Below are 17,907 nucleotides of genomic sequence, written 5' to 3'. Positions count from 1 at the left end.
ATGGATGGATGGAAGGATGGAGGGAGGGAGGGAAGGTAGAAAGGAAGGAAAGAAGGAAGGAGAGAAGAAGGGAAAGTAGGAAGGAAGAATGGATGGAAGGAGGGAGGGGAAGGAAGGATGGATGGATGGAAGGAAGAAGGGAAAGATGGATGGAAGGAGGGAGAGAAGGAAAGATGGATGGAAGGAAGGAAGGAGGGAAGATGGGAAGAAGGGAAGGTAGAAAGGAAGGAAGGATGGGAGGATGGATGGATGGATGGATGGAAGGAGGGAGAGATGGAAAGATGGATGGAAGGAAGGAGGGAAGGTAGGAAGAAGAGGAGCTAGGAAGGAAGAATGATGGATGGAAGGAGGGAGGGAAGATGGAAACAAGGGAATGTAGCAAGGAAGGGAGGATGGGAGGATGGATGGATGGATGGAAGAAAGGACGCATGGAAGGAAGGAGGAAAGGTAGAGGAGACATGCACGGGGGGCGAGGGAACTGGGGGGGCGAGAGGGGGGCCCAGGGGAGTGAGCGCGCAGGGAAAGCTGGACAGCCTCCGTCCCGCTTCTGCGCCGGGCTCCGGTTCAGGTTCTCTCCTCCTGCTCGGCGCCCGCGTGCGCCCGAGGCGCGCGCGGGGGCGGGGCCGGCCCCGCGCGGCGCGGCGTGGCGTGGAGCGGCGGCGGCCGCCGGGGGCGCTGCGCGGGGCTGCGGAAGCGGAAGGAGCTCAGCAGGAGCAGCGCGGGGCGGAGGCGCAGGCGGGCGCCGGGGCAGAGCGTGCGGGAGGCGGCGGCCGGAGGGAACGCGCAGGAGGCCGCGCCGGGGTTCTCGGGGCTCGCCGAGCTGACGGGACGGACGATGGGCGCGCGCGCCGGGCCCCCTGTGCAGCTGGCTGCGCTGCTGTCGCTGCTGCTGCTGCTCGGGCCCGGCGCGCAGGCTGCGCGGGGACGCGGCGCCGACAAGCAGAACACGTTCCGCCGGGCGGCCAGCGGCGTCTACCAGAGCGTGAGCAGCCTGTGCGGGGAGGACAACGTGCGAGCCGTGCAGAAGGTGGGGCGCCCCCCGTGCGCTCCCGCCGCTGGGTCACCTTGCCCCTGGGCATCCTCACCCAGGGAGGCAGGCTGGGGAAGCGGTGGGGGTCAGCCGGGAATGCCGGGGCCCTCCAGGATCGGGGGAGCCGCCCTCAGCCTCAGGAGGGGCAGTGTGGCCCAGGGGCATTTGTGACGCGCCTAGGGTCCTGGGAGGGGAGGGCTTCTCTCTCCAGCTTCCCCCTCCCTGCCCCCCATCCATCTTTGGGGTCGGGGCTGAGAACGAAGGGCACTTTGGCCCGTGGGTACCTTGGGCTCCCTCTCTGGTCAGCCTGTAGTCTTACAAATCCCAGCTCACTCTAGATTTTCTCCTTGGTCCCGGCTCCTTGGTGGACTGTGCCGAACTGCCTGGGCCCCAGCCTCGGGGGACCCCCAAGGAAGGCTCCCTGCAGCCCTTTTAACAGATTGCTTCGCGGTGGGGGATGGGGTGGTGGTGCTGGCCTTAGCTGAACCCTCTGGGAATCTGGGACTCAGAGTGGGGCCTGGGTGGGCCTCACTACCCTCACTTAAGTAGACTGACCCCCTTTCCTCCACCTCATAGTACCTTGTGTAAATAACACCTAGTTTAGTCTTAGGGTTTTTCGTCCTACCATGACAAAGCCTCAACCCACTTCCCCGGGAAACTTAACAGCACATTATCCTCTTTAGGAAAATCCAACAGAGCTTGGGCACAAAGTGCCCTTGGCACTCTTTTCTGACTCAACTCTCTTGAGTTGCACCCACATTTGGCTTTCTTTCTCTTATTTCTTTCTTTATAAAACTTAGCTGTTTGATTTAGAGGCTGTGACAGGTCTTCTGGCTTTATCTCCTCACTGAACAGAGTTAGGGAAAGTACAAGTTGTTGCCTTGACAGTGGCTTCCTGCATTAGGTTTATGGGACAGAGCACAGGGTACTGATTAGGATCTATCCACGACGGTTGAGGCAGTTGCTGATACTGGCAGAGTTCCCAGAAGTAATGACCTTTGTTCATCTTTCTCAATTGTATTCTACCTCTTCTAATGGCTCTGAAGTTTTTTACCCCCTAAATGGTAGGTACTTAGACCAATTCTAAGAACTAAAGTTATTGACTGGTACCTCTGATTCCCAGAAGAAAAGGAAATGGAGCATTCTAGCTCTGGGAGGATTGGGGAGAGCGTGTGGGTCAAAAGTTTCCTTTTAGAGAGAGGGAGAACCAGGGGACCTCTGAACCAGACCCTCAGCCTTCTTAGCCTTTTACTAAAAGGTTTGGTGGAATGACTTTTTCAGCGAATGGTCTTGTTGGGAGTATTATCCTATCCTAATCTACCATTCCTATGAGGAGTTATCTGGTTATAGGACTTACTTTTTATCTCTGAAGTATAATAGTCTTTGGATTTCCAGCCTAAGGGATCTAAACATAGTAGCAAGACGAAGAGAAAGTGGGGAGCTTGTGTTCTCCAAAACATTAGCTTGTTTCATAAATGAATTTGTATCAAGTCTGTGGAACAAGGTGTTAATTTCTTCACCAGATACTGAAAGGAGACTTTGAATCTTGAGGAAGGTATCATAGTGTGACATAGATTTAGAGGCTTAGGTTAGATTGTAAGCTCCTTGAGGACAGGGACTGGTTTTGCTTCTTTGCTTAGCACAGTGCCTGGCATATAGTAGCTCTTAATAAATGTTTACCGAGTGATTGAATAGGAAGGATCTTTAGAGGGCATTAAGTACAATCCCCTCTTTTCATGATGAGGAATTTGAGTCTCAGAGTGTAAGCAGCTTGCCCAAGGTTAAACACCTAATAAATAGGAGGGTTGGGATTTGAATCCAGGTCCCTTGATTACAGACCTAGAGGAAATCAAGAGTTTGTTTTTGTCTTTAACTTGTGATTTCATTGGTATGAGAAACACCTTTTGTTGGCACTTATTGGCATCTGCTCTGCCATTGGTAGTGGGAACCCTGAGAGGTTCTGTGACTTACCCCGTGGCAGAAGTGTGACTTGAACTCAGGTCCTCATGGCTCAGGGCTGCCATTTTAGGTCATAGTGTCTCTCAAATCAAAATAAATTCAGGACAAAGAAAGTCCTTTTACTGATTTGATTTTCCATGGAATGTAATGACCACCTCATTTGGCAGTACATGCATTTATTTTTGAATCTTTAAAAAAATAAAAGTGGATACTGGTAGAGCCCGAGCTTTTCAATAAGGCTCATTTAAAGGGTCTTTATTAGGATTGCTCTGGTTAGTCCCAAAGGTATGACACGGTGGTTAGACATCAAGCAGAGTTCGTAAGAGTGCTGGACCCAATAAGGAAGAACCAAGTTCGAATCCTGTACTTCAAACTGTGTGAGATGGGCAAGTCACTTAACCTCCCTTCTCCAATGGGGATAACTGTCTGATGAAAGAGTCTCTAAGGAGAGAATGTATGTAAGTGCTTCATTTGCTTATAAATGTCAGTCATTGGGGTGTGTGTGTGTGTGTGTGTGTGTGTGTGTGTGTGTGTGTGTGGCTGGCTGGCTCTGTGGGGGGTGGGGGGAGTGTATATGTAACTGTGTGTCTGATAGGAACATTCTGGCTTTTTGTTTGGTCCAGAGTCATAGAGCTAGCTATGGGAGGGAAAAAGTGCTGTTACATATTTACTTTTAAAAGATGTGTCCCTACATCCAGTCTTAAGAACTGGACAGAAATGTCTCCCTTGGAAGTCTGGTGAATTGAATTACCTTGTTTGAGATGGCAGCAAACTTATTTCTTTGGAAGATTTCTGAAGTGGCCAGTGTAGATGGTTGACCTTGCTAGCAAACTGTTGACCTCTGATGCTTATTTGCCTGTATGACCTTGGGCAAGTCCCCTAACCTGCCTGAGCCTCATTTTTCATCTGTAAAAGGAGGGGATTGGACTAGATGGCCTCTGAACTTCCATCTAGCTCTGGGTCTGGGATCCTGTAATTTCCTTGGACCTGCCTAAAGGGCATTGAGGTACAGTACCAGACTGCTGTGAAATGAGAGCTTAATGTGTACTTGGGGCAATGGATAGAGCTCTGGGCCTAGAGTCAGGAAGACCTGAGTTCAAATGTAGCCCCGGCTGTATGACCCTGGGCAAGTAATTTCACTGCTGTTTGCCTCAGTTTCCTCATTTGTAAAATGGAGATAAGAATAACACCTACCACACAGGGTTGTTGTGAGAATCAAATGAAATAATTGTAAAATGCTTAACACAGTGCCTGGCACATAGTAAGTGATATATAAGTGTTAGCTGCTGGTATAGAAGTTGTAGTACAAAGTGGTGTAGAGGTAGGGTGGTACAAACGAGCCTAGCCATGGGTTCCATGCTCAGGGAGCTTGTGATCTGCTTGGAGAGCCCACATGTATACATGAAACATTTAAATGGCCCTACCAGGCACTGCATGCCAAGTGAGACAAAGAAATGGGATGCAGAGTGCTGGGGGAGGCCAGATATGGAGAAAGAGACATGGCCCTAAGAAATCCGAGGGCCCCATGCAGGGGCCCTGAGATCTGAAGGAGGGAGTCGAGGCGGGTAAGGAGGGCATTCCGGGCAAGGGGAGTGAGCAGGACACGGCCAGGGAGCCCACAACAGCCTGCTTGGTTGGACGGAGAGTGTATTTGCTGCTAACTCGGCTCAGTGACCTTGAACAAGACACTTCCCTCTCTGAGTCTGGGTTTCTTTACTTGTAAGGAAAGAGTATTAAAAGTAAATGGTCTTGAAGCTCTGCTCTGCCTCCAGAGCTGTAGGAGTCTTGAGCTGAAGAGGAGCAAAAGCCTGGGGAGAGGGAGGGGAGGGCTTTGCCTGCTTTGGGCTTACCCCTTTGTGAGCAGCAAAGATAACAACAAACATCTGTCCTATCTTTCCCAGGTTCATAGAGTAGGTTTGCCTTCAGGGCTGGCAGAGATGGGCCCCCCTTGTGTGCCGCATCATCCCTTTGTGGTGAAGCCTTTTCCGGGCCACAGCTCAGTTTTCTTGGGGACCGCTTGCAGTTTTGCAGGAGAGTTGGGGAGGGGGAGAGGGAGAGATGGTGCTGGCCAGCATTGCTAGGGGCCTGGGTGGCGAGATGATCAATTGTGGTTTGTGGTCAGGCAGAGGTCAGTGGGTTGTGCCCCCTGCCCCCCAAGCAGTGGCTTGACAAGCTACCTTACTTTAGGTTCCTGGTCAAATGGTTGATTACACCAGGCCCAGATTGTCCCCTAGATCACTTTGAACACTTCGGAAAGTCCCAGTGTTCTCAAGAAGTTTAATAAGAAAGCAACCCCTAGCCAAACAATTTAAGTCCACTGGGAAAGAAGGTGTTTTTTTGTTGTGTGTGTTTTTTTCTAAATGTATTTCTTGAAAAGACACGTGACCTTCTGCTCTTTTTTTTTTTTTTGGCCAAGTTCCAGGGGTGGGGAACCTTTAGCCTTGAGGCCACATGTGGTCCTCTACGTCCTCAAGTGCAGTTCAGTCAGAGGGCTGCATTTGAGGACCTAGAAGGCCACAGGTCCCCCACCCCTGTATAGGTAATTTCTCAGTTTAAGTGGCCCAACTTTAGAGCTTGAAACGGTCCTTCAAGATGAGCAACACCCAGCTCGGTTGTTTTATAGGTGAGGGAGCTAGGGCCCAGAGAGGTTGATTTACCCAGGTGGCAGGCGTAGTTAGCGCTGGTACTTAAAGCCAGGTCTTTCATCTCTAAATTCTGTGTGCTTTTCACTGGGGCATGATTCCTTTTCAGTAAAAGATCCTAATCGGTTTCCTTTCTTCGCTAAGGGTATGTTAGATTGCTTAATGGTACTTTGGGCCCTGGACAAGGTAAATTTCCCTCAGCTGTCAGATTGGAAGTAGCTGGTTTAGAATTTTTTACTGTATTAATACCACAACAGAGCCTGTAGGATCCATGACAAATGTGAGTGGTGGGATGGGGAATTTCTTGAGACTTTCCTTTAAAACACCACCCTCATTCCACCCCCACCCCCCAAAAAGGGATTTCAGAATTCACATCTCACAGAGTATTTATTTAGTTCAATTCAGATTTGAACAAGAATGTTTTCTACAGTGTTCATAAGAAGAGGTTGCTCTTCATTTGCTCAGGAGCCTTCCAGTGAATGGAAACTGTTCACTGCCTTCGGAGGCAGCTGATAGTCTACCTTGAGATGTGTCGTGGGGGACCCCCTTCCCCCTCATTGGTACTGATTAGTGCTTTGTAAACCTTAAAGCACCATGTGAGTGCTGTTATTAACTTTTTTTAAAAGGCAGGTTTTTCTTATGTGTAATAGTGAATGTTGTATAATTCTTGCCTTCACAATGGGTGAGAGATGGGGTGAGAGGGAGGGAGAGAATTTGGAACTGAAAACAAAAATAAAATATTTAAAATAAAAAAATTATAAAAGACAAGTCAGTAAAAACCAAGCTAAACATTGAGCCTGACAGTAGATGCAGAATCCATCCCTGTTGTTCTTCTGCCTTGGCAAAGAAGGGAGGGGAGGTACATTTTCACATCTCTTGGGGCCGGACTTGTTCATTACACTTAGAAGAAATCAGTTTTGGTTTTCGTTCCATTTATGTTGCGGTCATGGCTGATCTCATCTCACTTTGCATCAGTCCATACAAGTCTGTCTGTGCTTCTCTGAATTCCTCACATGTGTTTCTCATAGCGTGGTAGTCATCTCTAATTCTTAGGAAATCTTCCCTTTCCAAGGATCCTCCCTCACTCCCCATCTCCCCTTGGACTTCTTCAGTCTTCTTGGTGAAACAAAAGAAATCTAATTCCTCTTCCACACAGCAGACAACCTTGCAGGTCTTATTTGGAGGGCCATTTGTTTTTCTCCATGCTGAGTTGGCCTTTTTTGCCAGCCTTTCCTCCCTAAAGTGCTTGCTGAGGACACTTTTTCTCTCTATTCCTGGTCTGGTTGAGCTCAAATTTCCTCACTGGTGCATCATTATAAGAGTTGTCACCCACTCCTGCCTCAAAGGTGGTGAGCCTCTTGGATTCTCCTGGGCTACTTACTCTCTCTCCCCCAGAGTCTGTATTTAGCTCTCAGGGGGTCAGCACGTTGACCCGTCTTAGACTTTTTATAGGGTCCCAGATCATTGTTCCTGGAGATAGGCCTGATTTATTTGAAGATAACAAGATGGCGTCCCTTCAGTGGCTGGATTGTTCTGAATGTGGCTTCAAAGGGTCCTTGGGTTCCTTCGAAGTGGCTACATTCTTCCTCTTTACTCTTTCCTCTTTTCTTCCTTCTCCGTAGGAGGACAGCCCAACCAGCATATTGAATTGATAATGATGTCAGCCCCTTGTCTTTATTTATATTTAGCAAAAGAACTCGGAATCCTTCAGCACCTCTGTCTCATTATTACATCTTCCACATTACCCAGCTCACGGTCCACATAAGAGGAAAAACAGGATGTTAAGGGAAGGGAGGGATTACTTCAGAATCATTAAGTGGTCTTAAGTTGTAGTCCAGCTTTGGACAGATGACCTTTCCCTGAAGGGCACACTGGAGAATAGCCTCTTCTTCCTCTCCCACTCCCCCTTCTGCCTCCCGTGCTGCCTGAGCCAGGGGTTTTGTGTTTGTAGAAGCTTTTTATTTCTGGCCCTCCACCAGAGTGTCCTCACTGTCTGTCTTCCTCCCTTCCCACTCCCCAACCATTTCTAACACTTTTTATCTTGGGCAGGGAACAGAAGTTCATATGTAGTCCACCCATGACCGGTCATGGAAGAAATTGGAGAAATGAATTCATGGGCTTCCTTACTAACGCTTTCTTTATTTTTTGGTCTTTGTAGTTTTTCTCCAGGTCAACAGAGAGGTTTGTAAATGGCGTGGACATCTTAGTGGAGACGCTGTGGAGACTCTGGACTGATCTGCTGGATGTTCTCGGAATCGACGGTAGGTAGACTGCTGACTCTTCTGCTAACTGGTTGTGTTCGATTGGGTCAGGGAATGGATCAGTAATACAGAGTTTGGAATAGGTGACAGTGTTCTGGGGCCTTGGCTCCCTCTGACCACATTCCTAGTTTGTTCATCACCTGTGCCTCATGTCACTTCCACCAAAGGGTGGGTGGTATTATGGTTCCCCCTTATCACCAGTCGAGGGACAGGCCCAGGGAGGGTCCCCTTTCATCTTGCCATCTGTCCATATGTAGCTGGTATCTCTCTTTGCTTTGCATTCTTTTGGGGTGAGGGGGGGTCTTTGGGACCAGTAACTGGGCCTGGCCTACACCTCAGGCCCTTGTTGCCTCTCACTTGGACTTATGCCGTAGCTGCCTAATTACCCTTCCCCCCCCCCCAGCACATGCTTCCCTCTCCATCCTCCACCCAGTGAGCACACTGGCATTTCCCAGAGCACGGGTGTCATTCCTCTGCTCAGGAAGCCTCATTGGCTGTCTATTCCTCTGTCCCAAAGACGGACTCCTCTTGGGGACCTGCTTGCCGTCTACCTAGCCACACCAATTTCACCCTTCTCCTCATATACTCTTCCTTGTACGTGACTAGAAGGCTCTCCTGTACCACCTCCTGGAATCCCTAGCTCGCTTCCCCGCTCAGCTGATCCCCTCCAGTTATTACAGTGCCTGCTGCCCTGCCATAGCCCTGTAAAAATTTACTTTTACTGACTTATCTCCATATGGGTGTAGGATGTAGGCTACTTCAGAGGAGGGGTGGTTTCCTTCTTGTCTTTGTACCTCTGGTGCCTGGCACATAATAGAGGGGCTTAATATTTGTAGAATGGTCAATGAATGATTCTGAGGGCTACCTGCTTTGTGTGTCTGACAGACAGGCCCAGGTTCCGACCCTGCCCAAGTCCAGATCACAGGGAATGCCTTGAGGAGAGCGGTCTGGCTCATTCAGGGATTGCTTTTGGCCTCCTCTTTTCCCCCTGGACCTTTAATAGTGGCTCTTGGGAGACAAACCAGATAAAGCAATTTCTTGCAATCCCATGTAGATTCTGTGTTTACCATCTTCCCAGATTACGAAATCCCTTTGAGCAAGCCCTGAAGAACTGAACCTGATTACAGGAGATTGCATGTGACAGGGCAGCAGCTATATGAACCTTAAGGCAACAGTGCCTGCATCCTTCCTGAGCAGCCAGTGCTAAATCAGTTACCAGACCCCCAGAGAGCTAGGGCCTGGCACCCGCTGATTCCTCTGGGCTTTAGTTTTCATACTTGTAAAATAGTAACAGTGGTATCCCAGCCCCCTCTGCCCTCTCACTCAGATGTTAGAGGACGGTCAATAAATGGGAAAGGGAAGGGGACCAGCGGTAGTCAAAATGCTAGGCACAGACACATTGACTCTCTTGTTTGGGTGGTTTTCTGTAGTGAGTTTTCATTCCAGGCCAGTTTTCCCCTATCTTCTTGTCTTCTCCTTACGGTACAGTCATTTTGTGCTCTGGGAATCCCAGTTAGTGAAAGTGGTGGCTTTTGTACATTGTCTTTTAAGTTTTCAAGGGGCATTATTTATATTGTGGCAGTTCCTCCCAACAACGCTTCATAGTCGGTTCTCTAGTTATTATCCTATTTTGAGATGAGGAAACTGAGACAACCAAATATACTCAAACAGCTGAAAAACTACTACTATGTATATGTGTGGGTGCATGTGTGTGTGTATAGTTGTTCAGTCGTATCCAACTCTTCTTGATCCCATTTGGAGTTTTCTTGGCAAAGTTACTAGAGTGTTTTGCCATTTCCTTCTCCAACTCATTTTACAGATCAGGAAATTGAGGTAAATGGGGGTGAAGTGACTTGCCCAGGGTCACACAGCTAGTAAGTGTCTGAGGCCAGATTTGAATTCAGGAGATGAGTTGTCCTGCCCACAGGTCCAGTGCTTTGTGCACTATGGTGCTTCCTAGTGTACAGACACACACACACACACGCACACACGTATAATTTTTACATTATATTATATAACAGTGGAATTGGCTGTGTTACAAGATAACTCATGTTTCCTTGCATGGTAAGTCCTACATGGTTCAAGGCAGGCATCTGTTTAGCACTGTATGGGTATAGTGGTCCTGGAATTAAGTCAGGAAGGCCTGGTTTGAATCATTCCTTCAATGCTTTCAGTCAGTCAGTAAGCATTTGTTAAGTGCTTACATGTGTCAGGCACTGTGCTAAGCACTGGGGATACAAAGGAAGAAAAAAGACAGTCTCTGCCCCTAAGGAGCTCACAATCAAACAACAGGTTGTAGACAGGATAAATAGGAAATTATTAATGGGGGGAGGCACTAGAATTAAGAGGGATTGGGAAAGACTTCCTGTAGAAAGTTTCTAACTATGCCATGGTCATGTTTACTAATAGTAAAATGGGGATAATAACAAGTTTGGGCTTTTCTTGGCATAGCCCAGGGTGACCTCCCACCCCCAGGAGGGGTCAGACCAGGACTGAGGTGGTAAATTAGCACCAAGGGACTCCTACTTCTGAGACAGGTTCAGTCTTTGCCCTCATGGAGCTAACAGTCTCTAGGAGAGGGGAGGTGGTAGTTCCTGGGAGGGGATTTGCTCTGGGGACCCATAACTGTCAGCATTGACTGTTGTACCCATCTTGTCTGTGTCCAGATTTGAATTGGGGGGTCCCCCAGTCCCTTGCAGGTCATTCAGTTCTTTTTTCTCCTCTTCCCTGTTTTTCAGCCTCCAACCTGACGCATTATTTTAGCCCCGCGGCCGTGGCTAACAACCCCACCCGTGCTCTGCTCTTGGTCGGCGCCGTCCTCCTGGCCTACTGGTTCTTGTCCCTCTTCCTGGGCTTTCTCTTCTATCTCTTGCACGTCCTGTTTGGTCGCTTCTTCTGGGTCGTGAGGGTCACCCTGTTTGCCCTCTCCTGTGTCTACATCCTGCAGAAGTATGAAGGGGAGCCCGAGCAGGCGGTCCTGCCCCTCTGCTTGGTGGTCGCCGTTTACTTCATGACGGGCCCCGTGGGCTTCTACTGGAGGAGTGGAGGCACCGGCGGCAGCGGCTCCAGCCTCAGCCTGGGCAGCCCCAGCCTGGAGGAGAAGATTGACCACCTGGACAGCCAGATCAGACTACTCAACATTCGCCTCTCCCGGGTGCTCGAAGGCATCGATCGAGACGGCGACAAATGAGGCAAGCCAGGCTGATCACCGTACGCCAGCCCTTGGAAGATCAGCAGGCACCGTCTTACTAAAAGTTACAAAGCAACAAAACAGCACATTGTGAGGGTATTGGACCACATGACAACTTTAGGCTGAGAAGAATTTTTAAATCACTTGTGTAGAACATGGAGACACCCTGAGAACCATTAGTTGTGTAAAAAAAAATATTTTTTCGAACAATAAAACCCACGTTAACCATAGACTAAAAAAATTATCCGTGCATAGAACATACAATTACTTTTTTCAAGTGTTTAAAGACATATTTTGTAAGGTTTTTATAAAGGCAGGTCGAGTCAAGTCTATTAAAACTTTAGAGTGAGTGATTATGTGAATTTGGCGTTTTAGAGAAGCTTGATCCGTAGGCATTTGCTCTAAAGAGAGAACGTGGGTTCCACGTGTGAGGTGTTTCCCTTTTCACAAGTTGTAAGCTTTGAGGGAGGGGGCCCCCTGAGTGTCAGTCGGGGTGTGAACAAGTAGAAAGCTTTGAGTTCAGGCCGACAGACCGAATTATTAGAATTGTCACTGCCCCTTTCGAGTCTCCTTTAAAAAAAATTAATTTTTGTTTTCTCGAGTCTCCTTTAAATGAATGATTCACTTTTGCGAGCAGACCTGGGGTTTGCTCCGTATTTTGTCATACTTGAAACTGGGGATTTTCTTCCAAAGGGTTTTAGAAAGTAGAAATCCCAAGGATCAGGGAGAGAAATGTTTTTGGACTTTGAGTCTGAAGTTGGATAGCAAGATGGCGGTCACATGGACACTCTCACCAGGCAGGTCTTGGTTTGATAAGCCTCTTTTAAGGGTTGCCTTGGACCCAGACAGGGCCTCGGAAAGGAATAAACCCAGGTAACACAACTCGCAAGTTGTTTAAGCATCCTCTCAGGACCACTGGGCAGCAATGAGCACTCTTTGGGTTTTATTCTTAACATTTTAATAGTAGAATCTCCAGGTGCTTCTTGTCTGAATCTGCAGCATCCTCATTTTCAGTGATCCTCGGAGAAGTTACCACAGGGCAGTAGGTTGGAATCATAGGAGGATTTGAGGGTGCTTCGTTTGGTAGGGGAGTCACCAACAAGACCAACATGTTCTGGTTTGCCATTTGGTACGCTCCCATCCGCTTGAGTGAAATCCGCTGGAGCAAAAGACAGACCCTCAGGGAAGTGTGCAGAGAAGCTCCTCCAGATTTTATGGGTGGTGGATGTGCCCTAAGGTGCTGGTACTTCCCCTGCGGATTTCCTCCCTGACCACCTGAGTGCTCAATTTCCCTGTCAAACCACTGAGTAGAAATCTGACTTGGGGGGTTGAGGGGAATTGGTGGAAGCAGGAACCTGTCCTGCCCAGAACCCAGAATTTAGCAACCTCATATGATTTTTTATTTGGAAAAACAATTTTTGCAAATTTTATGAAACTGCTATTTTTAAGTTGCACATAATGCAACACAAGGCTGCTTTGATCGGCTTCCTGTCAATTCAGGAAGTGTTCATTTAGATTCAGTGCAGTTGAGCTTTATGGGTATTGGTGGAAACACAGATTTTTCTGGATTGAAATGGTTCCAGGCACGTCCTTCTAGCTTGTGTCTTTTCAGCACCTCTGGGAGCTGGGCTCAGGGGAAAGGGAAGCATTCTCGTTCTTGCTTAGGTTCCAGGACCTTCCCCAAATTACTTTTTGGAATTATTGTTGATTCTGTAGATACTTAACCGCTTTACAGTTTCCTCCCTACCGTAGAACATGTGTCATCTACCAAATGGATTGAGTTTTAGGTCTTTTTTTATTGGTTGGTGTGTGTGCTTTAATTTTTTTTCTTGGAGTGAAATTACTTTCTTTATTTTTCATTTTTCAGAAGTTGTAAAACACATGAGAGTCTCTTGCTAGACAAAGAACAAGACCAGAGAAGGAAAGGAGGTTGACTTTTTAGTCAATTTGAAGGACACAGGGAGGAGTATGTGTCTGTGTGTGTGTCTGTGTGTACACATGTACATACATGGGAACAAGCATGTCTGTGTATGAGAGAAAATGCCCATGAGTCTTGTAACAGGCACCATTCCTCTGAGTAGCAAGAAATATGAGATTCATGCCTGATTTTTCTATGGAAGCTTGTCTGTGTCTAGTTTTATACTGTTTAATGTACAGGTAGGGAGATACCTTTCTCTTTTTAAACAAAGAATCTTCAGCTGGCGATAACATTCTTAAAGGGTTGCCTGTGTTTTAAAAGGGATCAGAAAACTGAATGCTAATGACAGAAACATTCACCTTGAAGATACTGCATACAAACCTTTGACCTTTGGCCCTGTCTTGTTTTCATCTACGAGGGGACTTTTGTAGAGAAGATCTTCAGCTGGCTGAAAAGCTGATGTTATACAGCCACTCCCCTCTGCCCTTTGCTTCCAGCCTTTTCTTTTGAGCTCACCCTTTTGTATGTGGAAAAATATATTTTTGTACCATGTGTCTCATACCTTGAACAACATTTTGTATATCTTAAATGCTGTAGGATAATAATACAGAGCAATACTTCTCATGATAGATTCTAATGAATACTATGATGCTATTATAAGTATAAACTGACCGCGTAAAATTAATCAGTATTAATTTCCCCCCTATATCTATATCATGATGGCTATTTACTAAGGATAGTAATTTTGAACAAGATAAATACAAACTGTACATCTTGATAGAATCTCCTGAGTTGCCATACTGAATGTGAATGTGAATGTTTGGGAGAAATTTTTTTTTTCATCAGTGTAAATTTTGTCTTGTCACATTGTATACACGTGACATCTTAGTGCATCCCCTTAATATGTTGAAATATATTTTTCCATACAAAGTTCTGTTGCTGTCTACCACCCCACCTCCCACCTTATTTCTGCTTTAGTTTCCAACTCCAATCCCATGGGTGTGGTTGGGGAGTAGTAAACTTGCCTTTTTTCTTTTCTTTTTTTGGTTTGTTTTGTAGACAGTTGGGGTTAAGTGACTTGCCCAGGGTCACACAGCTAGCAACATGACGAATGTTTGGTCTGAGGCCGCATTTGAACTCAGGTCCTCCTGACTTCAGAGCCGGTGCTCTATCCACTGTGCCATCTAGCTGCCCCCAAACCTGCCTTTTTTCAACAAGATTTCCCAAATGCCAGCTTTGCCTTGCCCCTGGAATAGTCAGGGATAAGTTTTAATTGCTTCATTTCTGCTCATCCTGACACTCCCCTGCCTCCCACCCCTACTTAAACAGACCTTGAGAAAAAGGACATCTCTCTTGCTGGTTCATACTTGGTGGCTTTTGAAACTGGCTGATCTAACTATAAATTCAGCTGTCATCTTACAAAGTGTTAGGGTTAAAAGCTTAAGGCGTCAAAACTCTTATGCTACGGGGTGTGCATTGAAATGCATCACAGTTCTACAAAAGTTCCTCCTCCTAGGGCAGTTTGTAAATTTCAGAGCTCTGCCTCTTCTCTATAGATAATGGAATTCTTTCTCTTTTCCGGATGTGATACAGTGCTTTTAATTGGTATTGGGTGTCAATCAGTACGCTGTACAGTATCTGGTATAAATCAGCCTTGTTCCTGACTATTGCATTCTTCTGACTGTTTTGCTATGAAATAAATACCTTGTCGATGCCCTGTCCTGTGGAATATAGAGTGCTACCAATTTAGGCTTTTCGATGGCTGTGTTTCTGACTGTGGTTCGCATTCCATACCAGTTATCTATACTTGGCAGCTAATGGAGTTATTGACCATATGTCTAATGTCTATTTTTAAAAATATAAAGGTTTTACTATAACGTCAACTTAATTAACCGCATGTGTTGAATCTCTTGAATCCAGCGTTTCATTGAATTCTTGTGATGGTAATGTCAGTTAGCACCCTTCAGCATCCAATGAAACAGTCATCCTTGTTTGCCCTATTCCGAACTGGAAGTTGTGTCTTTTAGTATGACACCAGTTGTCAGCACTGATATGAGTGATTTCATATTGTTTCCTACCCAGATTTCAGATTTAGATAGCATTTACGTTTGTAAAAGTTGTGGGGTTTTTTGGTTTTGCTTTCCTTTTTTTGTTCGTCTGTAAAAGAGCTTGATTTGTTGCCAGTGATGTATGTAAGACTCAAGGCATGTGACCCTTGGGGAATCAGGTCTACTGCTGTTGTTGTTGGGAATCCTAAATATATCAAACTTATTTTTACAAAGGTATATATACATTCCTTTATTTATTAAATGATCACCAGATTGATGTTAATGTAGTGAAATATTTGTAGGCTGATTTCAGAACTGAAATAAGATATTGTGAAAATTAAAGCTTAATAAATGTTTACCGTAATTTTGTTGTAAGGATTTCCTAAATGCCTTTGCTTGATTAGAAGTATCCGGCGTTTCCATGAGTTTGTCCACAGGGACCTTGGGTTCTTTCACACACTGCTAACTGATTTGGATGGTAAGATCCTTCGGTTCTTTTGAAATGCATCAGATGTAATGTTTGTGCTCAGGTGTGGGATTTCCAGTCTAAATTCTAACCAACATTTAAGAAGGCATGGAAGGGTCCTCACATGAGGGAAATGTGTGTTAACTATTTTGGGACTCTAAATACTGCCCCAACCCTCTTTACTGCTACCATTTCCTATCAGATTTTTGCCCAAGCTGTCGACTCCCTGACATTTCAGTCCCTATTCCCTGATGCTTCGGCCACCTGCTCCATTCTCCTTGTACATCACTGGCACAGGGTTCGTGTGCTACAACCCATTTGTGTGAGAGAGATGTATTTCTCTTCCCTCCTTGGGTATGAAAGGAACACTCCTTTTTAGTAACAAAGAAAGTGGGAATGTTTTTGCTTTATAAGGAATACATTAACATAACCCAGGAGTCTTGCATATTTCATTCAAGTGGAGGGGGTGGTTTGGCAATGATTATTTTTAAAGCCCCCAAGCATCAGTTTTGACAGCTTTGGGTGAGGATTCATCATGTCTTAGATGATTTATTTTACTGTGTGAGATCTCCTTCATGTACAGAATAATGATAGAAAGAATAGGGAAGCAGGCTGGGTGAACGTTTGCATCAATGTATTCCATCACTCCTGTAGCTGTTTTTTCATAACTAGGGATGGGACATGAAAATCTGAAGATGAAGACAAGAGATTAGGCTCCAAGTGACTTGGAGATATCCTATCTTACTTGCCTTACTGGTCCTCTAAGAAGGCCATTTAGGAATCTCAGATTTCTGTGTATCACTAGGCTTACTGTTAAGCATTTACTCAACCATAGCTGAAAACACTAAAGATGTAGTGAATGGGAGAAGAGTTAATATGCCATCCAGTAAACTTCTGTAGTTGCTTATTATGGTTTATGTCATCTTCATCAAGGCCAAATCTCAGACTTACCACTTCTGCCCACAAATTCTGATTGTCAGGATTTTTCTTCAAAAGTCATGGGTTAGGAGGGCTTTTTTTTAAATTTTATTTTAGTAGGAACCTATGCTAGAGTTGGGGGGTTTCAAGGAACATTAACAAAGTCTCTTACTGGACTTTATCACTCTAATACCTAGTTGGGCAAGTGGTAAGCTGTGCATGAACCCGTAGTTCAGTTTTGTTCCAGGCTAGTGGTGGGAACTTCTGTTTAAACAATTCTGTGGCAAGCACTGCCCTAGGTTTGTTGGGAAATAAACATTGAGATGAAAACGTGACCCTGCCCTCAGGAAGCTTATAGTCTAGTAAAAGAATAGGACACCAACACACATGTCTATTAAGGCAGTATTACACAAAACATTAGAAAACGATAAGACAAATGGGGCTTGAATGGGAAAAGGTCATTGCTGAAAAGTAATAAGGATTACTGGAATTACAGAAACTGGAAGCCAGATACCAAAATTCACTTAAAATGATAAGGAAGTGAGAAATGGCAGCAAAAAAGGAATAGGTGGTACAAGTAAAGAACATAGACCTGAAAAGAGATACTGGTTTCGGAATCAGAAGGCCTGGGTTCAGTCCCTTCTCTGACACTGTGTGACACTGGGGAAGTAACTTGACCACCCTGGGCCTCAGCTCCTCATGTTGAATAAGAGGTTGGACTAGACCTTTGACCACCTTTCTGCCTCAATATGTGACCCTATTACCTTAAAAGGGGAAAGCTGTTGAAATGGTGGCATAGAAATGGCATTGGAGACTGAAGGGTCCATGGATGCCCAATTCTGTTGACTCTGAATCGGAGAGGAGGAGGAGGAGGAGCCACAAATGAAAAGGGTTACATTGGTTGTGGTCCCAGGGGAGAGCCAGTTTTCCATTAAAATAAGGAGATAAAAGGAATATTAATTTAAAACTTTGAGAATTCTGGGGAATTTGTAAAATGGTTTACTAAAATTCTGTAGAAGAGATATAGCTAGATAGGCCTATCAAAAGTACTTTTAAATGGGTTTGGAATTGACTGAGGGGATGAACTCAAGAAACCATCTTGGGTTCCTTGTCAACTTTGAAGGTCTGGCTGATGGCCTGAGGGATTTGGTTGACAAAGGATATCCGATTTGAGCAGGTAGGTGGTTGCACAGTGGGTAGAGTGCTGGGCCTGGGGTCAGGAAGACCTGTGTTCAAATTTAGCCTGAGACACTTATTAGCTGTGTGGCCCTGAATGAGTCATTTAGCCCTATTTGCCTCAGTTTCCTCATTTGTAAAATGATCTAGAGAAGGGAATGGCAGACCACTCCAGTATCTTTGCCAAGGAAACCTCAAATGGGGTCATGAAGAGTTGGGACACAACTGAAAAAACAACTAAACAAATTATAAGGTTTACACATGATACAAAGCGCAGTACACTGGATGACAGAATTGGT

The 17,907-nt window shown here is 45.9% G+C and overlaps 1 protein-coding gene across 1 annotated transcript; it reads left to right on the top strand.

The window, feature by feature from the left end:
- Nucleotides 1-705: 705 nt before the first annotated feature.
- On the top strand, nt 706-15,412 carry BRI3BP (BRI3 binding protein). Its single transcript, XM_021004343.2, has 3 exons — nt 706-1,027; nt 7,790-7,892; nt 10,631-15,412. The coding sequence occupies exons 1-3, from the start codon at nt 836-838 to the stop codon at nt 11,080-11,082; spliced, it is 747 nt and encodes a 248-aa protein (XP_020860002.1). The 5' UTR covers nt 706-835; the 3' UTR covers nt 11,083-15,412.
- Nucleotides 15,413-17,907: the final 2,495 nt, after the last annotated feature.

This window comes from Phascolarctos cinereus, unplaced genomic scaffold, assembly GCF_003287225.1.
Source record: "Phascolarctos cinereus isolate Bilbo 61053 unplaced genomic scaffold, phaCin_HiC Scaffold_4;HRSCAF=312, whole genome shotgun sequence".
NCBI lineage: Eukaryota > Metazoa > Chordata > Mammalia > Diprotodontia > Phascolarctidae > Phascolarctos > Phascolarctos cinereus.
This window is presented reverse-complemented; position numbering and strand designations above follow the sequence as displayed.

Coding starts and splice junctions, on each gene's coding strand:
- BRI3BP (XM_021004343.2), top strand. CDS start 836: ATGGGCGCGCGCGCCGGGCCCCCTGTGCAGCTGGCTGCGCTGCTGTCG. Junction 1,028..7,789: donor ACGTGCGAGCCGTGCAGAAG/GTGGGGCGCCCC, acceptor TGGTCTTTGTAG/TTTTTCTCCAGGTCAACAGA. Junction 7,893..10,630: donor GGATGTTCTCGGAATCGACG/GTAGGTAGACTG, acceptor CCTGTTTTTCAG/CCTCCAACCTGACGCATTAT.